The sequence below is a fragment of the Mya arenaria genome, chromosome 8 (assembly GCF_026914265.1).
Source record: "Mya arenaria isolate MELC-2E11 chromosome 8, ASM2691426v1".
NCBI classification, from domain to species: Eukaryota; Metazoa; Mollusca; class Bivalvia; order Myida; family Myidae; genus Mya; species Mya arenaria.
The window spans coordinates 63,690,914-63,715,565 of record NC_069129.1 but is presented as its reverse complement, the minus strand read 5'-3'; the positions used below and the strand labels follow the sequence as shown (position 1 = coordinate 63,715,565).

Here is a 24,652-nt window from a genome sequence, read left to right as displayed (position 1 = left end):
TTTAAGTTCAAAATTTGATGTGTTATGTATTTTTCATAAAAACATGAAACATTAATTTTCGAACGAAATATAAAAATCTGCGATTTAATCTTATGTCAGCAATATTATATCATTGGTTTGCAAAAATTTGTACTTCAACTGATGTACCGGCATACATCTGAGGTTGTTTTCGATTAAAATGGCCAAGGAGTTCCGAATGATGTTCCTCGTTTCATCAACCATTGCTGTCAATAAACTGTCCCTATTAAACTGAGACTACTAGTTCTATACTTCGGATGTATTGCCTTCTTCAGGAGGGTCCGTCTTCAAAAAATGTATACTTAACATGTTCATATGACACGTTTTTGAAGATGGGCTACATATCTGTGCATTTCCCTGTGATGTGTGCCTTTAGATCTAGTCACTGTAAATGTCCTAAGCTCGTGACCGGCGCGACATCTTCCACAAGATAATGGCGTATATAAATGCTGATCATGTGCACTTAAAGCATTACCACACATGAACATAATGACTTGTTCAAAGATCTTTACATCTGCTACAATTTTGAGCACATTGCTAGTGTTGTGCTGGACTCAAACTAGCGATGTGTCAGGCCAAGGAAAGCAATATCAAGTATGTACATAGTTATAAGTTACTTAATGTTTAGAAATCTAGTTTCATTGTTAGATGACCTATATTAATTGAAATAAAATACGTTTTCCACATTTGTTTACAATATTCGAGAATTTTCTATTTATTACATGTTTAAAAGTTTTAGAATAATAAAGATTTTTATAGAGTTTGAGAAAAAAAACCTTGGGGAAGGTTTTAGTATGCTTTTGAACATTTGTATTTGATAAATTATTTAAGGCCTAGTTTAAGGAATGTTTGGCATGACAATACTCTGCTTTGCATCTCCTGCTAATTGCACTGATGTCACAGTAGGGGCCAATTTCCTGGTTTTTTTTTTGTTTATTGGTTCAGGGTCATTTAGGGTCCATTTCTATAATAAAACTTCCAAAACTGCACAGTAAGATATTCAGATAGGAGATTTGATAAGACAATTAGGCAATTAGATTAAGATCAGTACACCGACATTGTGTACTATACACGGTTGTTTGGCATGGTTTTTGTTGTTGTTGTTGTTGTGTTTTTTTTGTTTTTTTGTTGTTTTTTTGTTTTTGTTTTTTTTTGGGGGGGGTCACTTATAGAAGGATTTAACTAGGCCTTAAAGGGCAAACGTCTCTGATATGTGGTCTTTGGGTGAAATTAAACTATGAAAACTTGGATTGTATTAAATTGTACAGTGTAAGAGTGTACCGAGCGAATGTATTCTAAAAACATTTTATGGCAGAAATCACAAACACAGTATATATTGTTCTGTGAATATCATAACCTTTGAATTGTTAATAAATAATTTCGATTGGGCTTCAAATAATCAAAAACAGTTTTTTTTAACTCATTTTCACTCTGGAAAAATGTTCTCTGCAAGAAGTCTTGATTTATTTATTAACAATGAATTACAAAATTGCCAAATCACCTTAAATCTGCAGCTATGAAGTGGTTGCCTACAAACACCAGTGCAGACTCTTATCCGAGCTTTCCCTGTATATCATAGAGGAAGGCTCACATAATTTATTTTACTAATTCATGCTATAACGCATCACAGGATAGCCGAGCTGTTTTAGTTTGACGTAGTCGAGAAATGTTCACTAATTTTAGTTTTGCCTATGTATGCTATAACTACGCTATACATGACAGCAGAGCTTTCTCGGTATATACATAGAGGAAGGTTCACTTACTCTTTAGTACTTATTTATACTATAACTACGCCTTAGTAGATAGCTGAGCTTTCTCGGTATGTACAAAGAGGAAGGTTCACTTACTTTTTAGTACTTATTTATACTATAACTACGCCTTAGTAGATAGCTGAGCTTTCTCGGTATAAACATAGAGGAAGGTTCATTTACATTTTAGTACAGTTGCTATAGCTACGCCTTAGTAGATAGCTGAGTTTTCTCGGTATATACATAGAGGAATGTTCACTTAACATTTAGTACAGTTGCTATAACTACGATATAACTACGCCTTACTAGAAAGTAGAGCTTTCTCGGTATGTACATAGAGGAAGGTTCATTTACATTTTGGTACAGTTGCTATAACAACGCCTTATTTGTGTGTAGAGCTTTCTCGGTAAATACATAGAGGAAGTTTCACTTAACATTTAGTACAGTTTCAAAAACTACGCTATAACTATGCCTTTCTAGAAAGTAGAGCTTTCTCGGTATATACGTAAAGGAAGCTCACTTGTTTTATTTTACCTATTTAAATGATATAACTTGAATATGGAGTTTAACAAGCTGTAAGTTGGAACTATGACTCACCAGATAACTGAGCTTTCATACTTCGGAATGCCCCTAGTGGGGCACTCGAACCCGCAACCCCTACGAGGGACGCTGTTAACGACCTTACCAACTGAGCAAGCCGTCACATAACGTTCACTGAAACACGTCATACGGCGAACAGTTAACATTTGACTATTTCGTTTGAACGTTTTGTAAATCATAGCATGTTTGTATAGTACAATATGTATTACCTTTTATAAGTATTAACATCTTTCCACGTGGCGTTGAAAAATAGAAAGCTCATTTTGAATGTCAAATTACATAAGTTACATGTGAATGTATTATATTTGTTTGCACGTAGTGAAGTTTTACTTAATATTCTTTTTTCATCGAAATACTTGTGATCCGACAGAACTAAATCATCAAGTACGTAATTGCCTTTCTGTGCATACATGTACACACCATTTAAATACGTATGAACCTTTCTATGGTGTGACAATGCAACCAAAATAGTATACCTTTATAAAAAAAATGTATTAAAAATGCATCCAGGCAGACGATCCTCAGTGCCCGGCATTCGATCCGTGCCAGCTGCCGCCTTGCTGGGATCCAGTCCAGGACCCTAATGATCCCTGCTGTAAAAAATGCCCCAATGGTAAGTTGCTTTGACCCTAATGCCCCCCTGTTGTAAATTATACCGCAGTGGTAAGTGTCTATAAACTAATGCCCCGTGCTGTGAAATATGTCCCTTAGGCGAGTGTCTTGTCAAGTGTCTTTGATAATAATGTCCCGTGCTGTGAAATATGTCTGTATGGCAAGTGTCTTGGCAAGTGTCTTTGACCCTAATGACCCCTGCTGGTAAATATGTCCGTATGGCAAGTGTCTTAGCAATTGACTTGGCAAATGTCTTTGATACGAATGGGCCCTGCTTTGACATATGTCCCAGTGGTCCCAGTGTCTTTGACCCTAATGTCCCCTGCTGGGAAATATGTTCAAATTGTAAGTGTCTTTGCAAGTGTTTTTGATACTAATTAATGTCCTTGCTGTGATATTTACCTATGGCAAGTGTCTAAGCAAGTGTCTTTAATACTTATAAGTGTCCCCTGCTGTAAAATATGTTTCTGTGGCAAGTGTTTTTGATACCAATGTCCGCTGTAAAATATTTCCCAGTTGTTATTTCTTTAACCTTAATGTCCCCTGCTGTGAAATATCTCCAAGTGGTAAGTGCCATTGGCCTTAATGTCCCCTGCTGTGAATTATGCCCAAGTGGTAAGTGTCATTGACCTTAATGTCCCCTGCTATGAATTATGTTCAAGAGGTAAGCGTCATTGACCTTAATGTCCTCTGCTGTGAAATTTATTCAAGTGGTAAGTGTCTTTGACTTAATGACCGCTGCTGTGAATATGTAAAAATGTTGAGTGTTTTACCCTAATGTGCCCTGAAATGAATTTTCTCAAAATGGTAAGCGTCTTCCACCCTAATTGACCATTAGGACTCCTTCTATGAATTATTTCTCAGCGGTCACCAAGTTTCAAGCAAATCGAATAATAATTTCTGAAGTTACATTTCATCAGACATAGATGTGTGTCATAACCATGGGCACGACACACCTATCGCACGGCGATCATCTGCCATTTGAACCTGGTACATGACAATAGTGCAACAAATATTTTCATGAAATATCATTAAGTACTAAAGTATATGTCTACATCTGCAATATGCCGGATTATAATAACGTAAATAGGGCATTCTGCTTGTTTCATCATGGATTTGGTACGACTGTCACAGTTTTTAAACATGACTATATGCCAACAAACAACCAGGCAAGCCATTTAGCTTGATTCACCGGTTATGCATGTAATGCACCAGTCAATTGTTACCACCCCACCCCCCACCACCCACCCCCCTCCAGGTCCGGGGATTAACAGGGACTTTGAATTTTGGTCCAGTCAAGCCCGGGTAAGATCCCCGGGCTGTGGGGATGAACTGCTGGTAAAATCCCTGCCAAATGCCCTCGCACGCCAGGGACCCTAGATAAGGCCCATTCCCCGCTATTTTGACGCGAAGACAAAACCATCGCATTCACCCGGCACGGCGGGGCACTCTGGAAGGTAAAAACACGGCCCATTCCCCCGGCTATCCCCGGTATACCCCTAGACCTTGTGGTTACAATTGACTGATGCATAACCAGAAATAGCCAAGTTATATGACCTGTCTGTCCCGGCTATGAAGGCTCTACACTTCCTTACACAGTCATATAATGTACTTACAGGTAAAAATTGTCGAGCCCCTGATGGAAAAATAATTGCACAGCACGGAAGTTACTCAATAAACTCCACGCATACTTGCAACTGCGGGGACCTCGATGCAATCCCATTCGGTCAACAGATGGCTATCTGCTACGTCCCGTTAGGCTAGCCCCGCACTAATCTTGATCTAGGGGAATGTATCGTGCCGACAGTACATTGGTTCTGTAATTTGTATTCAAATACCTGCTTAGGTGCATGAATTGTATAGTATTATCAATTACCTCAATGTTTTCATGTTGTGCATGAATTTCAGTGAATAAATGTGTTGACTTGACTTGACTTGTAAAAATAAAGGGCGGAACGCCAAATATTGTCGTATGTTGATTTTGAAATAATGAAAGGGTCATGGAGAAATCGAAAAAAAAAATCAAAGACGACATAACGCGATTAAAATGGTAAGCAAAACATATAAGCAGGGCAGAATTCAGGCATCATAGTCGAAAGTGGTGGACCTATTTTTAATTAAGCCTCAAAATTAAAAGCTTTGGGTTTGTTTAGTTTTCGAATTTCATAGTACATGGTCTAACATGGTAAGAACACAAACACTGGCACGTCAAATACATGTAGTACATGGTTTAACATGGTAAGCACACAAACACTGGCACGTCAAATACATGTAGTACATGGTCTAACATGGTAAGCACACAAACACTGGCACGTCAAATACATGTAGTATATGGTCTAACACTGGCACGTCAAATACATGTAGTACATGGTCTAACATGGTAAGCACACAAACACTGGCACGTCAAATACATGTAGTACATGGTCTAACATGGTAAGCACACAAACACTGGCACGTCAAATACATGTAGTACATGGTCTAACATGGTAAGCACACAAACACTGGCACGTCAAATACATGTAGTACATGGTCTAACATGGTAAGCACACAAACACTGGCACGTCAAATACATGTAGTACATGGTCTAACATGGTAAGCACACAAACACTGGCACGTCAAATGCATGTAGTACATGGTCTAACATGGTAAGAACACAAACACTGGCACGTCAAATACATGTAGTACATGGTCTAACATGGTAAGAACACAAACACTGGCACGTCAAATACATGTAGTACATGGTCTAACATGGTAAGAACACAAACACTGGCACGTCAAATACATGTAGTACATGGTCTAACATGGTAAGCACACAAACACTGGCACGTCAAATGCATGTAGTACATGGTCTAACATGGTAAGCACACAAACACTGGCACGTCAAATACATGTAGTACATGGTCTAACATGGTAAGCACACAAACACTGGCACGTCAAATACATGTAGTACATGGTCTAACATGGTAAGCACACAAACACTGGCACGTCAAATACATGTAGTACATGGTCTAACATGGTAAGCACACAAACACTGGCACGTCAAATACATGTAGTACATGGTCTAACATGGTAAGCACACAAACACTGGCACGTCAAATACATGTAGTACATGGTCTAAAATGGTAAGCACACAAACACTGGCACGTCAAATGCATGTAGTACATGGTCTAACATGGTAAGCACACAAACACTGGCACGTCAAATGCATGTAGTACATGGTCTGACATGGTAAGCACACAAACACTGGCACGTCAAATGCATGTAGTACATGGTCTGACATGGTAAGCACACAAACACTGGCACGTCAAATACATGTAGTACATGGTCTGACATGGTAAGCACACAAACACTGGCACGTCAAATGCATGTAGTACATGGTCTGACATGGTAAGCACACAAACACTGGCACGTCAAATACATGTAGTACATGGTCTAACATGGTAAGCACACAAACACTGGCACGTCAAATACATGTAGTACATGGTCTAACATGGTAAGCACACAAACACTGGCACTTCAAATACATGTAGTACATGGTCTAACATGGTAAGCACACAAACACTGGCACTTCAAATACATGTAGTACATGGTCTAACATGGTAAGCACACAAACACTGGCACTTCAAATACATGTAGTACATGGTCTAACATGGTAAGCACACAAACACTGGCACTTCAAATACATGTAGTACATGGTCTAACATGGTAAGCACACAAACACTGGCACGTCAAATGCATGTAGTACATGGTCTAACATGGTAAGCACACAAACACTGGCACGTCAAATACATGTAGTACATGGTCTAACACGGTAAGCACACAAACACTGGCACGTCAAATACATGTAGTACATGGTCTAACACGGTAAGCACACAAACACTGGCACGTCAAATGCATGTAGTACATGGTCTAACACGGTAAGCACACAAACACTGGCACGTCAAATGCATGTAGTACATGGTCTAACACGGTAAGCACACAAACACTGGCACGTCAAATGCATGTAGTACATGGTCTAACACGGTAAGCACACAAACACTGGCACGTCAAATGCATGTAGTACATGGTCTAACACGGTAAGCACACAAACACTGGCACGTCAAATGCATGTAGTACATGGTCTAACACGGTAAGCACACAAACACTGGCACGTCAAATACATGTAGTACATGGTCTAACACGGTAAGCACACAAACACTGGCACGTCAAATACATGTAGTACATGGTCTAACACGGTAGCACACAAACACTGGCTCGTCAAATACATGTAGTACATGGTCTAACATGGTAAGCACACAAACACTGGCTCGTCAAATACATGTAGTACATGGTCTAACATGGTAAGCACACAAACACTGGCTCGTCAAATACATGTAGTACATGGTCTAACATGGTAAGCACACAAACACTGGCTCGTCAAATACATGTAGTACATGGTCTAACATGGTAAGCACACAAACACTGGCACGTCAAATACATGTAGTACATGGTCTAACATGGTAAGCACACAAACACTGGCACGTCAAATACATGTAGTACATGGTCTAACATGGTAAGCACACAAACACTGGCACGTCAAATACATGTAATACATGGTCTAACATGGTAAGCACACAAACACTGGCACGTCAAATACATGTAGTACATGGTCTAACATGGTAAGCACACAAACACTGGCACGTCAAATACATGTAGTACATGGTCTAACATGGTAAGCACACAAACACTGGCACGTCAAATACATGTAGTACATGGTCTAACATGTTAAGCACACAAACACTGGCACGTCAAATACATGTAGTAAGTGTTGCAGTCGAATAGAGTTGACATGTGGGATTTTTTTAATCTCGAAGCCACGACGTACTTACTCGTTTCAGCGATTTAGTTAGTCTTGGCTTCAGCTTTCTATCTTGTGGACACGACTTAGTTATAATGCAGATGCCACGAGATAACTAGTCGTGGGAAAGAGATAGTAAGTCGTGGCCACGACATTCTTAGTACGTGGGAACGAGTTCGGTACCAATCATAAACTTATTGAAACACATGCATATGCCAGACCATCATAAAGTGTCGTTAAAAGAGTCGATTACGTTCGCTTTCGTCTGGCATTTCAATCGCAATCTTGTGAAATTATTTGATAAGTCGTTTAACGTCAGACTTAAGTCGTTCAAACGAGATACGTCATTTTAATGAGATGAAAAAGATAACACGTATGTCACCTCTATGCCGGTGTAATTGTTAAAAAAAACATTTTAATCTATCAATCCCAATTAAAAGAGGGTGGTGGGTGGGGCATAAGCTAAATAAAAGAAAGTTATGGCATCGTGTGGCGACACACGTATTTAACATTATCATAAACCACAGCACGTACATCCCGTGAACTTAGGCAATATCCTTCCGCCGAACGACAATTCATTCAAGCAGACGACAATTGGGAAGTTTTGCACCGAAATAGCTGGGTGGATAGTTTTGGTTATTTCGGTACAAAAGTTCAAGTTTTTTCCATTTTAAATTTAGACCTTAGCTTTACACTGAAAAAGACATAAGGTTTTTACGTTCTTTTGACTATATACCGATTTGACAACACGCGTCTCACGTAATGAACTCTGCACACAAAAGTAAACATACAAACCTCGATGTAGCCGCTATCCCGGAACGTCTATGCATCTAGTTGAATTCGTAATGTGTACGATACTTTACGATTGTGTAACTTGTTTATTTGAGAGCAATAAAAGTCGTCATTAACCTAAATATGCAAATAAACATAATCTACGTGCTTTGGCTTTTTGTACCGTAACAGAAGATTGTTCAAGGTTTTAACCGCTATAGGTCAATTTAAAACCGATGACCCCTATGACAGTGAAAACTTTGGTTTAAAAAAATCAAAACAGAACTCAGGCCCTTATAGTGCTTAAACAAAGACGTTCACTACAAGAGACATCTCCGGACTTCCCGGTGCTTAAGTTATGTAAACACATACTAAAATACAATTAAAAAAAAAATCTTAGGATAAATATCTGATATATACTATACTTCCTTTAATGGGACACTCACATGCCGATAAGAAAATTACCATAGACTGCAATGAACAAATAAGGGAAAATAGTGAGACACTGACTAAAATTCCTTGACACAATCTTACTAGAAAATATATAAATATATTAAAATAGTGGGTAAGATTATCTACCGATGAATACAAAATGTTGACAATCTCATTGAAAACAAAGTTCGTAGTCATAACTTAAAGCAATTCAAAAGTTCCATACAGACTAGAGTAAGCTTGCTCTCACCAAAAATAAAATAGAGCAATCTCATCAAATGAAAATAGAAATCTGGGAACTGAATTTATAGACAAGAAAAAATACCCGAAACAATCAAAGCACTGAAAGTGCTGAGGGATGGTGCCTTTGGTGTATGTGCAGAAAAATATACAGGGAGAGCTGCCTGGTGTCGTTGTTATCATCTATTGACAGTTTGGTTATTTCAAGAGCCAACTTTCGTCATGCATGACTATTTTTTATGAATGCATGTTAAGCAAGCGATCACTTCGTACGAAGCTGCATGCGAAGATTTCTGCGACCGTTTTATTAACGCTTTCGTACGTAATTACTCTTCAAAATGGGGAAGGATCGGACGAAAATGTAAACAAACCGTAGATGTGAGTATACTAAAAAAATCGCAAATAGTGATTTGATCTGCTTCGCTTTTCGAATAATCAAAATAGACATTTACTATTTACTTTGATAAATACAGTGGGTGGTAACGTTTTGTCGACTACGGTTGCTACGGCATGGTTTGACCCGTTTAAACAGCTGTTTCCTGTGTCACATTGCAATGTTTTCAGGTTATGACACATTTTGATACCAACTATATTCATTTCTTATCGCTTGTATTGTGTATAATAATTGTTATGGCGTTAACATGTTAAATAATCACATCCCAAAAGGTAAATGTACTATTACGTTCGTTAATTCTTTGATCTATTCGATTGAAAATCCCGGAAGTACAAATTTAAGAAAGAGTTTAATTAGCGAATATTATTTGAACTGTTTCCTTAAGGTATGTAAGTTTACACACTCAAATATGTTTTAATATACAATTCTATATACTAACCAGTATACAAATGATATTTGTCATTACAAATAGGTAGACCTATTGTCAATTACAGCATCCTCTTTGTTTGTTATTGATATGATTTATTAAGTTTTTCATTGCAGGCAATCTTTTGAAAGAAAAGCTCAGTCATCTGAGATGCAGTGTTGCAGCACTGAAAAGCATTGGGTATGACTGTATATCTCAGCGTAGGATTAAACCAACTATTGCAAAAACTATGCAAACAGTAATCGGGGAGTAGGATTATTATTATATTTTTTAGAGTTATTAGACCCAGTCTTTCAAAAACAGATGCAATTGCCATTATAACATAGTATGAAATAAGAAAATACTTGCTACTGCTTCTTGCAAACTACCGATTTTTTACCAATATATGTAATCTCAATACAAACTATCACTGTCAAGGCAGGCATTTCATTTGAATTTGAGAAATGGCTTTTAAAAAACAAATTTGTACTGTAATGTTTTTTTATCTCTTAAGATAAATATGTACTTTTACAAGAAATATTATCAAGAATTGTATTTGAAAAAAATCTTAGACCATTTCTTTTTTATTTTACTAACAACTTTCACGTTTTATGGATAATAGTAAAGACTATGTATCTTCTATTTTACAGGTGCCCATCATAGTGTTTCTCTTTGCCTGCAATCAGGATACATCAAATGACTTTTGAACTGTGTTTTCCAACTTGGGATTCAAACACATGCCGTCTTGGGTAGTAGAAAGTCAGACAAACACTTGTGGCTATATCACTATACTTCTTCAAGTCTTGCTCTATGAGTGATCATGATGTGAAATAAAACAAAATGCAGTCATCTTTTTGTTATATTAAATAAGTTATGAGCAAATAAAATATTTCAAACATTTTATTAATTCGTTATTTTGAAAAACAGTATGAATAAACATACATGTATACCAATAGACAAACAAATAATTGGCAAAGAATGGGCACAAAAATATAAGAATATTGAAGTTGGAGATTTATTGTTAATATTGATTTTAATGTGACAGAAAATGCCCCAATTTGCCAAAAAGCATTGAATATCAATTGGCAATGCTTGGATTTACAAAATCTGCCCAAAAGAGTATAGATTTGTGAGATGCTGTTTGGTATTTGTTCATAAAAGTCATGATATATAAATCAAAGTTTAAAAAAAAATGTTGCAAACATAAAACAGTGGAAGATCTGATGTCATGTTAAAATGATGTACTTGTATAAGCTATAAAAACTGTATATGAGCAGATTCGTATGGAAATATGAGCTTTAAGTATTACTTTATTCCAAAATGGTGACCTAGAAGGTTTAGTTCCTTGTATTGGTCAATGTTATATTGTTCACTTAACAGCTTGAGGTAAATGCAAGATATAATACAGTCAAGTTCAGAAACTGCTCAACAGTTATAATAATAATCCCCTTCCCCTCAATATGATGTACATTTGTGGGAAGTTATATCAAATCCTTCAAGAGGTATAAGAGACATGGAGCAGACACAATTTGTTACAGACGGACAGACAGACAACTGGAGCTAAAAGAATTAGTCTATTTCAGGAGGAGACATACTTAGCCAAATGGTTCTTGAGAAAAAGTCATTAAAAATAATTTATAAAAAGTACAATAAACAGGCAGTCATAAAAGTTAACATGAACACTAACTTAGGCTTAAATGAGCTGGATGAAAAATGTCTTAAACAAAATAATTGAGAAGTTGCCCAAAATGTTACAGCTACATGTAAGAAATGAGCCAAGTATCAACAAGAGATGTTTGTCAAACATTATGCCCCCACCTAAGCGCCATGTTGTCAGGATTATATGAACAATTGAATGAAATAAGCATGGACCGAAATGACAGCTGATTAGTCACTGACATTGGATGCCGTTGAGGCAGTTTTAAGATTATGACCATTCAAAGTGTGAGGATAGAGTGTGTTATGACCATGACCTTTGACTCTATGACCTCAAAATCCATATGAGTCATCAGCTGGTCTACAAAAATCTAAATGTCAAGTTTGAGGGACATGGGTTCAGGCATTGACATGTTATCACACAGACAAGCTTTTTTCAATCAATGTCACTGTGACCTTGACGTTTGACCCGATGATCCCTAAAATGAAAGGGACTCATCTACAGGCCAGACACAACTCCAAGTCAGGTTTGATTGCCATGGGTACAGGCATTGTCAAGTTATCACTCGAAACATTTTCGCATTCAAGGTCACTGTGAACTTGACCTTTGACCCAATGACTCCTAAAATCAATAAGCGTCATCCCCTTGTCAGGACCAACTTCCATGTCAAGTTTGATGATCATAGGTTCAGGCATTGTTGAGAGATCCCTGAGAGAGGATTTGTTATCTTTTTTGCATGAAATGTTATTGTGACCTTGACCTTGACTTGATGACCCTCAAAGTCAAGAGGGGTCATCTACTGGTCAGGCCCAACCTTTATGTCAAGTTTGATGACCATTCAGACTGAATGGCATGATTGGTCCAGGAATTGTCGAGTTTGCTTTCAAGATCACTTTGACCTAGGGGTCATCTACTGGTAAGGCCCAACCTCCGAGTCAAGTTTGAGGGCCATGGGGGCAGGCATTGTTGATTTATCACTTGGACAACCTTTTACCATTCAAGGTCACTGTGACCTTGATCTTTGGCTCGATGATCCCCAAAACCAATAGGGGTCATCTACTGGTGAGGCCCAACTTCCATATCAAGTATGATGACGAAAGGTCTAGGCATTGTTGAGTTATCACTCGGACAAGCTTTAAAATTAATTTATCATTCAAGGTCACTGTGACCTTGACCTTTGACCCGATGAGCCCTAAAATCATCTACTGGTCAGGCCCAACCTTCATGTCAAGTTTGATGACCATACGTCCAGGACCGACCGACATGTGCAAAGCAATATACCCCTCTTCTTCGAAGGGGGCATAATAAAAAAATGTCTTATTATGCACAGCAGTGATTACATTGACAGAGACATTTTTCCTTTGAAGTATTTATAAATTGAGTCAGTAGCTGAGTCCTTGGATGACATAACAGTGTAGTATGTTGGTTATAATATTTGTTTCCTTTTTAAATGATATGCCAGCATGTATAAAGATGGTCTCTTCTTCCTGTATAGAGTCAACATCAAAGTTCACAGTAAATAGATTCATGTGAGTTGCACGAAGACAGATTTTTCAAGTTTAAACAATTTACAATGTTGATTTGATGTAAGTAGTTGCTCAGATCATGGCAAGGGTGAACTGAATCAGAATGAATCCATTGAAGGTGTTGAAGCAGTTTCTGTTTGAAGGCTGTTCAACTAAAGCACAATCCTTTGATATGAGATCGTGGCATAAACTGTTTTGTGAATTCTGTCCTTGAAAAGTCTTTGGTAGTCTCAAGTATCACCTTGAAAAACAATTAAGATGAATTTTGTAGAGATTGGAAAGTCTATTGCTCTTTCGGTAACTTTCATTCTAGGTTCTGAAGTATTTGTGACATGGCGCTGAGTCTCTGAAACGAAAAGTATTTAAGAGCAAAAAAAAACAATGATTTCATATGTTTTCTTTGAGGCTGCACTCTTACAGATTAACAGTTTTAATAATATTTTATCTTTTGTCCAGGAATGAGCAAATTTTGTGTAAACATCTGAAAACCAGCGATACAAGAATGCTGACAAAAGATTTTATCACAGTTTTTCATATTTCTGTCCCAAATTAATGTTTTTGAAAAATGCATAAAACATCAATTTTTGAAAATAAATATGAAAACTTGCAATGTGATTTTTTCAGCAGTCTTATATCACTTGTTGCTATGCATTTTCACATGCAATGTTACACATATACAGTATCCAGTGATGTGGATCATTCCATATATATGCTGCACATCTTTAATATTATAATCATAGAATGTGTATCAAACTATATGCATGATAAGCTTAAAAGTTTGTATTAAAAAAATGCTACAAACTGACTGTAAATACATACATAATGCACGATTTCCACTTGATTCGCTCTTGTGGTGTATTTACTTTTATCTTGCTTATAAAAACACGAGTAAACCGGAAATATTTGAAATTTATTTACCCATCCAGAAACCTGCAGTTCTGTGTAACAATCCGTCCCGCCTAGTTACCAGCATCTTGGATCCATGTCAGGATCTGAAATAAAAAAATGAATAATCTATTTATTTATAAACAGGCTGTTTTTTTCTGAAGCTTAAAATATGGTTGACATTTTTCTTTAAATGCAAGGTGGTTTCTGTTTTAATAAAGCCATTGCTTGAGCTCAAGTAGTCATCAGTCGTGGGGTTCAAGATCTGAACCTGTCCCGCTTTTGCACCCAGGTTTACCGTACTACCGTTCATAAGTGTGTCCCAGTACTAACCCACAAATGTCAGATTGTTTGCAAATTAAGTTATCAGGAACAGTTTGTCGAGCTGGTTGAACAATTCAACTGCAAGCTTTAAGTTATTTTAAGTTCTAAGGGCCTGTGAGCCAAGTTGATAGAGCACAAACTTGCAAACAGGGAGTCCCCAGTCCAAGTCCCATTACTAGCTGCAATGTTTTCAGAACGGCAATAAAATTGAAAAAAAAAATGTAGTTTTGGACAAACAAGTCTCCCGACTGTGACCAATAGAGCTTCTGCCTACCTTCTGGCTGCTCTGGATATTTAAAAAAAAATACTTTTTGAACCATCCCACCCCCCGCATTTCAGGAAATTAACGGTGGACTTTTGTTCTATCTATAATTGATTTATTATGTTATATTTTGGTAACCTTGTTAAACTTGTTTTATTAAATGAATAAAAAACATTTTAAAACTTTTTATGTACTAAATTTTATTCGATATAATAAAATAAATATCATATGGCAGCATCGGGTGACATTCTGCTCTCGGGTTGACAATATCAATGCCACACATGCTGCCATATGATATTTATATAATGTCCAATGCCCAATGTCGTGCCAGCACGACTTTCACTTTTGAATGTCCAATGTCGTGCCAGCACAACATTCGATTTTGAATGTCCAATGTCGTGCCAACACGACTTTCACTTTTGAATGTCCAATGTCGTATGTTTAGCTAACTTCACACAGCTAAGTTATGTTTATTTGCAAAACTATCCTTATTGAAACATGTGTAACCTTTTTTAGTGTCAAGGTAGTTAGAGAAAGGTAGTTCTTAAAATTGATGTTTTCACTCCTTAGTTTGCAGTGAAAATATCATATTGATATTTATCTGTTGTTATTTCACTGATTAAATTCCATATTTCATCAATAAACATGAAAAATATAATAAACAAACAAAATAGCAAGGTGACAATATGTCAGATTCCCCAAGTGATCTTATGTCAATAAAATGCTTGTCTAAATTACTTTGGAAACGTTACAACAGTTACTTAAACACATACGCTGCTTAATAATTAAGGAGCTGTAATATACATTATTCTGGATGCCTAGTCACATAGTAGGAAATATAGGCAATGAAATTGCTGATCAAATTTCAAAACAGGCATCAAAATATGGAACACTGCCTCCATTGGGTTAAGACATGCGCCATGCAGCGAAAGGCCGAAGGACCCAGCAGCTAGTTGAATAATGGGAACAAATTGCCTGGCAAAGTGTCTCATAGGACTGGCCTGTGAATGGATTGGTTGTCACTACAATAAACAAACTATTCACCTATAGTTTTATTAACATTAACTTAAAAACAGAACAGGCAGTTATTTCGACGTATACAAGTGTACATCATCGTAACCCATCAGGCGTGTATCCAAAACACAAAAATTATCGTACAAAAACACAAAGAGATAAAGTAAAAAGTATACACAATACTCAGGACTGAGTGTTCCTTTATTACAACTTACAAACAATGTGGCTTCAAGGAAACGTTCAATCACATTTTCTTTGGATGTTCGCACATAATAAAAATACACCGATAAAGTCTGAGTAACTTAAATATGCCAGTTGCGCAATCCCCCGAACACAATATTTCCGAGACAGTTAGTGGACCTGTGAAAAATAAATGTCTTAAACAAAATTTAATACTGGCCAAACAAAAATGATATAATTGACAGATTATGTTTAGAAGAAGAAGAAGAAGAAGAAGAAGAAGAAGAAGAAGAAGAAGAAGTACAGGCAAATCTATATTTTTCTTTCAATGATATATTTTACACTAGTTGACCCAATGGGGAAAGCCCCCCAAGATGAGCGATGAATAGACGAGAGCCTCATGAGGCGATAAACTTAACAAAGAAAGGGTTATACGTTTGATAACGTACAAAGTACGTTTGATTTATGTATATCAAAATGATTTTTATCATCGAACAAAAAAACATAAAGACTATCCCAATGATCCGCGAGGTGTATCCAATATCATGTTCTAAAATTAATTACAGCACGACTGATACCCGCTTTCCAGATATTTAAATTAAAACAAAAAACAAACAACACATAAAATATGCTTTAAGTCTTTGAACTTATTATAATTAGAGTGTTTTTTTGCGACATCTTAAAACATGACAACATTACATGAGTACCATTTTAATAATAACTCCTCCCTTGTTAAAAAATGTTATAGAGACGCAGTTATTTATTGCGCTGCAAATGAAATCGATCAGCTTTGGGTAAAAAATCATAAAGCCGAAAATAGTGCCAAAACAGTAAAATTGTAACTCTAAATAAAGGGTTTCACATAGGTCTTATTTAAAAAAAATACATTCCTTTATATAGAAGTGCAGTCAAAATATAGACGTTCACTTCTATTTACATCCACAGAAAGGTGATGCACCTATACAGATAGAGGTTTACCTCTTGAATATACGTGTAGCATTCGCACATGCGTTCACATGCTGTGCAATAAGCATTACCCAAGGTTGAGAAGGTGGATGAACTCGTGTGCATGCAATTTTCTATAAATATCGTGAAAAACCATTTGGCTAATACTTCATACTAAGTTAATACTGTTTATCTGTATATTTTAATGTGTTGATGGCCTTTTAGCCAAAAAACCTAATCATTTTCATGTCATATACTAAATACCAAATATCTAAGCTATGGATATTCTGTTTTTTGACGAGATGTTTTTGTGGTTTAGCACTGTAATTCATAAAAAGCAAATGAGTATCAGTGATGGTGCTTGGCTCCAGGGAAGCGGTTTAAAGATTTTTTGAAGACCCCTTGAAGTAATTCATAGTAAACATTTACCCTCGCATGCTTCTGTTTTCTGATAGTAATACCAGTTTAGCTATATGGGTAATACTTAAGGACCTATAACTAATGCTACAGGTTTTTTGGACATGAATACGTAGAGACCCACCATTATGTTTTTTGATAGCTACCTTAACCATACAGTTAAATTTGGATGCATAATGACCCCATGAAATGTTGGTTTCATTTTGCTTCTACATTCTATACATGACCAAGCAGATCTTGTCTTGAGTAGTTCTGCTCTATTTTGAAGTATTTCAAGAACAAAAAGTGTTGTTTTTATTATTTTGACTTTTTCAAATTCAACCCTTTCAAATGGTAGCAAATACAAGACATCCAAATTCGGATACCTGAATACATTTTCTTCTCTTTAAGGTTTTGGAGAGAGGACAGGAGGGACGGCGTGCGGCAGAAAACAGGCGACAAAAAAACCTTTGGCACTTGAAGTTCATTTCCTATAAAATTCGGGTTGAATGTAACCGTAGTTGTTGATGTGAATGCAAACAAATATCTCTTCATCTAAGGCCTTGTAAAATATTTAACGTGATTCGTCTCGAGACGGAGATATGAAAGCTCAAAAAACAAAAAAGCATGATATAAAGTGATATCATGTTTGTTTGTTTTTTTGTAATTTAGAATGCATATATCTGTCCTCACGACATCTCTTTTCATTGCATACACACATTTGTATATAACTATGGTATGAAAATAACAGCCCGCACTTGGAATGCAATGTATGCTGTATGACTAAACGGCAGAGAAGACAGACACATACATGCTGTTATTAAAACAAGCAAATCAGATCAGTTGAATAATGCGTGCGATGTTAAAGCTTGATGACGTATATTTGTGAGTGACAGTCATTTGGATTTCTTTTAGTTACACTGTTACTATTTGTTAATGTATCAGTTAGCTTATTCAAGTCCTCATCAGTTAAGTCAACACTTTGGTCTATGTGATCGTCTTTTTTCAATTGTTCACCTCCATTCTTCATCAATTTTACATTCTTGGAGTCCTGGGAGTCCAATGTAACTCTGTCTGAAATAATGCCAGTTTTCATTGGATTGTTTTTTGAGTCAATATTAAATGCAGTGTTGTCAATTCCAGTAGCTGTTATCGACTGTATTTTACTACGGTGTTCATTGACGGCGTCGTTGTTGTTTTCTATAGCGTTAGCAACTCCTTGAATGTTTGTAATTTTAACATATATTTTATCTGGACTGTTTATACGATCGTATTTAGGCAGTGAGGACCGCTCTGGTCGTTTTTTCTTTTGGTCCTTTACAATTATGAAGATAAGTCCAATAATGCAGGGAATAAGGAAAACAGCACCGGCTAGTATCCCAACCACTACTCTCTGAATGCTGAGATTCACTTTCTCACATTTATTGTGTATAATGGTGGTAATATTTGCGAGCACTTCGAGGCAAACTAAACTATCTTCCTCTGGTTGAAACCGTATAACCATCTCAGTTTCAGATACCTGGAGAATGGGAGATTTATACTGGGTGTTGCCATCTAGGTCAGTAATTCGAACACGAAATCCAAATATTTGAGTCGTTGTTTGATTAAACGACCAAATAAGGCTCATTTCTTCCCCGGACACGTCTACATTAAGCAGCAGAGGAAGTGTGGTTTTGTTTTCGTCTCCAGAGCGGTTGTTCCATTGGATAGCGGACGCTAACGTTGCTGACAGAATCATCACGGTCAGGCTGATTGTCTGGTGTAACATCAGGCCGGGTTGGCTGCAGTAAATTTCGATCATTTTATATTAAACGCAGTAAAGCGTAAACTTCAATTAGATAAAGATCTCTTAAGAATTTATCACAATGTGTTGCCTTATGCAGGTATATTTTATGGCAAATTTGGAAAATGGTAAATGAATCTTACACATACATAAAATATTTTGAAAAGGATTTTATTTGCAGCAGTTTAACGACGTTTGTTTAGTACAATGCAGATTACTGAAAGACAGCTTAATAAAAAAACCCATGATAAATGTGCTGTTCCCTTAACCCTAACGTTCAGACTCGATTACATGTATTAGTTTTTACCGGTTCAGCTTTATTGAAATACAGATAAGAACTGGATATATTTGTCTAATAAAGTCCATTATCTTTAAATCTGCTCAAGTCTGGCTCTCACTGTCACGGTTTTGACTACAATCCACCCCGATAGATCGTCGCCATGTTATGCACCAGTCAAATGTAATCACGGCCCCCAGGTCCGGGGAATGGCGGGGACTTTGACTGTCGGTCCAGCCAATCCAGGGTAAAATCACCGCTCTGCAGGGTAAAACTTCTGGTCAAATCCCCGCCAAATGCCCCCGAAACCCCGGGATAACCGGTAAAGGCCTATTCCCCGCTATTCTTAGCGCGTAAACAAAACCACAGCATCCACTTGGCACTGCGGTGCCACCTGGAACGTAAAAACACGGCCCAATTCCCCCGCTATCCCCGCTACACCCACAGGCCTGGGGGCGTGGTTTCAAATGACTGGTGCATTAATCGTGGTAAGTCTTAGTAAGAAGGAATGCATGGGCTCCAACCCTCCCTTCGCACAACTGTTGGCGACATCCCCACGACGGGAGTACCATGGAAACAATGAGTTACGATCAACGCAGTTTGAAATGGTTTGACACCGTAATGGTCTTCTAAATGCGATAACATTACGAACACTCACGTTTATAGTAAGCTTGTAATAAGATTGATGAAGGAAAGTACAAGCAATGCTATTTTACGTTTTAAGGTGGTTGAATGCATATTGACAAATAGTAAAGAGGTCAAAACTATATTATTTGGTCGGTATTCATAAAACATCATAGTCATTTCTTATAATTAGACGAATTCCTTCCTTTTTCCATGCTAAATTTTAAGTAACGTAAAGGTGTTGTGGGGTTTTTTTTTCAAAATAATTGTAGAAAACAGTATTTTAGATGTTATTCAGTTATTGATTAAACAATGGGATCAGTAAGATACTATACAAATGCTTGAAGTTTTATGGATACCCTGGTAACTGATCAAAGTTCGTTTCATTGGCCTACAACCTGGCCGATTTGCAAGAAGAAATTGTAGTGCATGGAATTTCTTTTGCCTAGCTTGCAAGCACTTCGACTAAAAAGAAGAAGGTGTGTGAATTATGATGTATATACACGATAAACATAAACTCTAGGAATTGCTCCGAAAATTATCGTAGAGAATCGTGATATATCGTACAGCAATCGTAGGGAGTGCGATAATCGATACCGTATACTTAACAGGTCGTTCTGGGGTGAGGGTCACACTTGCCTTGCCATGTAGGGGTGTAAGAGAAAAAAGTGACGATCAACCAAAATGACCAATATTATACAAATATTCTCGATTGTGTTACGAATTTACTAAGATTTGTGAATGGTTTGAAAAAATAATGCATCACGGCTCACCACGACTCGCCACGGGTCACCACGACTCGTCATCACTCACAACAACTCGCTAATATTCACGACGACTCACAACGACTCACGGTGACTCACCATGGCTCACCACGACTAGCCATTACCCACCACGACTCACCAATATGCACCACGACTCACAGCGACTCACGGTGACTCACTACGACTCATAACGGCTCATAACGACTCATAACGAATCGCAACGACTCACCACGTCTCACCACGACTCACCACGACTCACCAGGATAACAACGACTCGCCACGACTTGCCACGACCCACAACGACTCGTCACGACTCACCACAACTGACCACGACTCGCCTAGGTTAGTGATGATAAGCTACAAATATATTCACGACTTGTAATGAAACACCACGACTCACGATTCCATACCGACTCACGATTCCATACCGTGGGTAATCGTAGTCAAAATCGTTAAAGTGAAAGCCATGCTTTAACTAAACTTGAGGTGATTTTATTCGTTTTAAAAGCTGTTTGCTATTTAGCGCGATTGCGTAGAAAGCTGTCAAAGCTTTTATGGATAACTCTTAACTCCGTTTCCTGGGTAGAAGAACCCAGTACCGGTATCCCTTTCCAGAGGTTATGGGTATATGTTCCTTGTGGTACACAAACGGCGAACATATATACCATTGGTTCAATCCCACACTTGTTAATATACATTGAAACAGTAATATGTGGCATATACGCGATGAAAGGTATATGTCCGTCATCATTTAAGCTTATATTAAACAAACATATCTTTTACGACGAAAAAGGAAATGACACAGAACAATTTCGATTAAGATAAAGTGAACATATTTAGGTAATAAGTATAGCATAGCAATGTTTTACTTACGTTAGCACGTGAAAAAAACACTATAACCCTTGATAGTGAACATAAATGTGCACATAAATTCTGTTTGATAAATATTTACTTGTTTATCAAACCAAGCGCACTGATAATGAAAGGCAAAATGATTTTAGCATCGCATGTTGTTATCTTGAAACGATAAGTCCCGAGGCAGAATTATTTAGTTATATGCCCTATAATCAACTTGAGGGTCTTAAATAACGGGCTGTGTAAACAAGAACTAGGAGTGATACGTGCGGGTGTTCTAGAGTTGTCTAGGGACCATGGTTGATAAAGAACTTGGGAGCCTTGCAAGCATAGACAGCCAACTCAAGCGTATGGAAACTTTCCCTCCTGGTCGTTTAAACTAAGTGAGCCTATCTATATATGTATACCACTGTGAACCATGTCGAGCGAACGTAAACTATAGTGTTTTCTATCGGCTTCGACTATACTAGGAGAGTCTTGCAGGCATTGTTAAACAATTCGGGGGAATTAAATATTTTTGGTTGATTACTGGTATGGGTCGTTTATTACTGGGCGTCTAATCGACATTGTGAAATAATTCGGGCGGATGTAAACTTTTGGGGTTTAACGAGTCATTGTCGATTATATTAGGAGGGTGTAGCTGGTATTGTGAAACCATTAGGGCACATTAGGGTGGATGGACACTTGGAGGCTGTTACGAATCAGAGTTACAAGTTTATATACTAGAAGGGGGTAGCTGGTACGGTGAACTATTTCGGTCGAATAAAAACTTTGGGCCTGTTTTGGGGCAGGGTCTTAAATTCGACGAGAGTCTAGCTGGCATTGTGAACTGATGCGAACGGATGAAAACTTTGATGCTGTTTATAGATCAGGGTCGTTTATACAAGAAGGGCCTAGCTGGCGTTGTGAATCAGTTTGAACGAATTGAAACTTAAAGGCTGTTTATGGGTCAGGGTCATTTATGCTGGGAGAGTCCAGTGGGCAATGTAAACTAATTCGGGTTGAAAGAATCATTGTGGTTGTTTATGGGTGAGGGTCATTTATGCTAGGAGAGTCCAGTGGGCATTGTAAACTAATTCGGGCGGAAAGAATCATTGGGGTTGTTTATGAGTGAGGGGCATTTATGCTGGGAGAGTCCAGTGGGCATTGTAAACCAATACGGGCGGATATTATCCTTGGGGCTGTTTACGGGTCAGGGTCGCTATACTGGGAGAGTCAAGTGGGCATTGTGAAACCAATTCGGGCGGATAGAATCATTGGGGCTGTTTATGAGTGAGGGTCATTTATGCTGGGAGTGCCCTTATACTAGGAGGGTTTTGCTGAACCATTTCAGGTGGCTTGAAACTTTTTCGTTGCTTATGAGACACGTCGCACATACTAGGATAGTCTTGATGGTATCATCTACCATTTTGAACGTATGGAAACTTTGGGCTTTTGCGGGTCCTGAATGATTATTCTGAATGGATTTTGCTGGCATTCTGAATCATTTTAAGCTGATGGAAACCAGAATACTGTTATATGCATTAGTTGGCTTAGCTACCTACAATAGCTGTCCTTTGGGTTGTTAAGGGGTCAGGGTATTTTACTAATGGTTTTACTAGTTGGCTTAGCTGAAATAGCTGTCCTTTGGGTTGTTAAGGGGTCAGGGTATTTTACTAATGGTTTTCCTAGTTGGCTTAGCTGAAATAGCTGTCCTTTGGGTTGTTAAGGGGTCAGGGTATTTTACTAATGGTTTTCCTAGTTGGCTTAGCTGAAATAGCTGTCCTTTGGGTTGTTAAGGGGTCAGGGTATTTTACTAATGGTTTTCCTAGTTGGCTTAGCTGAAATAGCTGTCCTTTGGGTTGTTAAGGGGTCAGGGTATTTTACTGATGGTTTTCCTAGTTGGCTTAGCTGCAATAGCTGTCCTTTGGGCTGTTTAGGGGTCAGGGTCTTTTACTGATGAGTTGTCCCAGTTAGCTTAGCTACCTACAATAGCTGTCCTTTGGCCTGTTTAGGGGTCAGGGAATTTTACTGATGGTTTTCCTAGTTGGCTTAGCTACAATAGCTGTCATTTGGGCTGTTTAGGGGTCAGGGTCTTTTGCTGATGGGTTTTCCTTGTTGGCTTAGCTACAATAGATGCCCTCTGGCCTGTTTAGGGGTCAGGGAATATTACTGATGGTTTTTCTAGTTGGCTTAGCTACAATGAAAAGGTGTTCGGTGTGCACACTTAAACGTATGTCATTTGCTTCCGAAACTTGAGGAAATTAAATACCACCTTTGTCAATCGTATTCGCCAAATATATTAGGTTTATGTGAAACTTTTTTACACGCAGATATCAATGACAATATGCTGCAAGTTAAGAATTACACGTTTGAAAGGAAAGACCGAGAACATAAAAAGGGAGGGGGTATTCTTGTTTACGTGAACAATAATATACAGTACCGTAGACGTCTAGATCTCGAGGTAAATGACATTGAATCGATTTGGCTTGAAATTAATGGTCTATATTGCAAATCGTTCTTAATCAATTTCATTTATCGACCTCCGAACTCCCAACAAAAATGGATTGACTTATATGATAAGCAGTTAGAAATAGCTGATAGTTCTAATATTGGGTTTCATTTAATTGGAGATTTTAATATCAATTATTCGCCGGAAAGTGGCAAATATAACAACACTAAATGGGCAGATCTTACCACGAAGTATGGCTTGGAACAATTAATCAAATCACCAACAAGAATTTCAAAAAATAACTCTACTATAATAGATCATTTATATACGAATATGAGTAATCATGTAACTGAATGGTGTGTGTCTCACTTATCACTAAGTGACCACTTTCCCGTTTGTTTCACACATTCTATTACAGACAAATTACCAAAATTGGCCCCTAATAGCCATACAGTTATACAATATAGATCTTTTAAGAAATTTGAAAAAGAAGCTTTTCAGGCAGAATTGATGTTTTCAGGACTGGATGAAATAGACTCATTGTCAAATTCCAATGATGCACTGAAAAGATTTTATGAAATTCTAAATGGCATTTTATCTAAACATGCCCCAGTCAAAGATAAACGTGTGAAACGCGAGAATCAGCCTGATTGGTTTACTGAGGAAATTAT

General features: G+C 37.6%; 2 protein-coding genes and 1 long non-coding RNA gene across 3 annotated transcripts; 2 read left to right on the top strand and 1 right to left on the bottom strand.

The window, feature by feature from the left end:
• Positions 1 to 499: 499 nt before the first annotated feature.
• On the top strand, positions 500 to 4,902 carry LOC128242643 (uncharacterized). The gene is made up of 3 exons (XM_052959882.1): positions 500 to 612; positions 2,877 to 2,979; positions 4,597 to 4,902. Exons 1-3 carry the CDS (start codon positions 508 to 510, stop codon positions 4,740 to 4,742), a joined length of 354 nt encoding a protein of 117 aa, XP_052815842.1. The 5' UTR covers positions 500 to 507; the 3' UTR covers positions 4,743 to 4,902.
• Positions 4,903 to 9,544: 4,642 nt separating this feature from the next.
• On the top strand, positions 9,545 to 10,770 carry LOC128242793 (uncharacterized). Its single transcript, XR_008262714.1, has 3 exons — positions 9,545 to 9,636; positions 10,196 to 10,259; positions 10,709 to 10,770. It is a non-coding gene; the product is annotated as an uncharacterized LOC128242793 (long non-coding RNA).
• Positions 10,771 to 18,088: 7,318 nt separating this feature from the next.
• Positions 18,089 to 21,674, bottom strand: LOC128242581 (uncharacterized). Its single transcript, XM_052959799.1, has 2 exons — positions 21,569 to 21,674; positions 18,089 to 19,028 (listed from the first exon to the last, which is right to left on the bottom strand). The coding sequence occupies exon 2, from the start codon at positions 19,013 to 19,015 to the stop codon at positions 18,110 to 18,112; it is 906 nt and encodes a 301-aa protein (XP_052815759.1). The 5' UTR covers positions 19,016 to 19,028; positions 21,569 to 21,674; the 3' UTR covers positions 18,089 to 18,109.
• Positions 21,675 to 24,652: the final 2,978 nt, after the last annotated feature.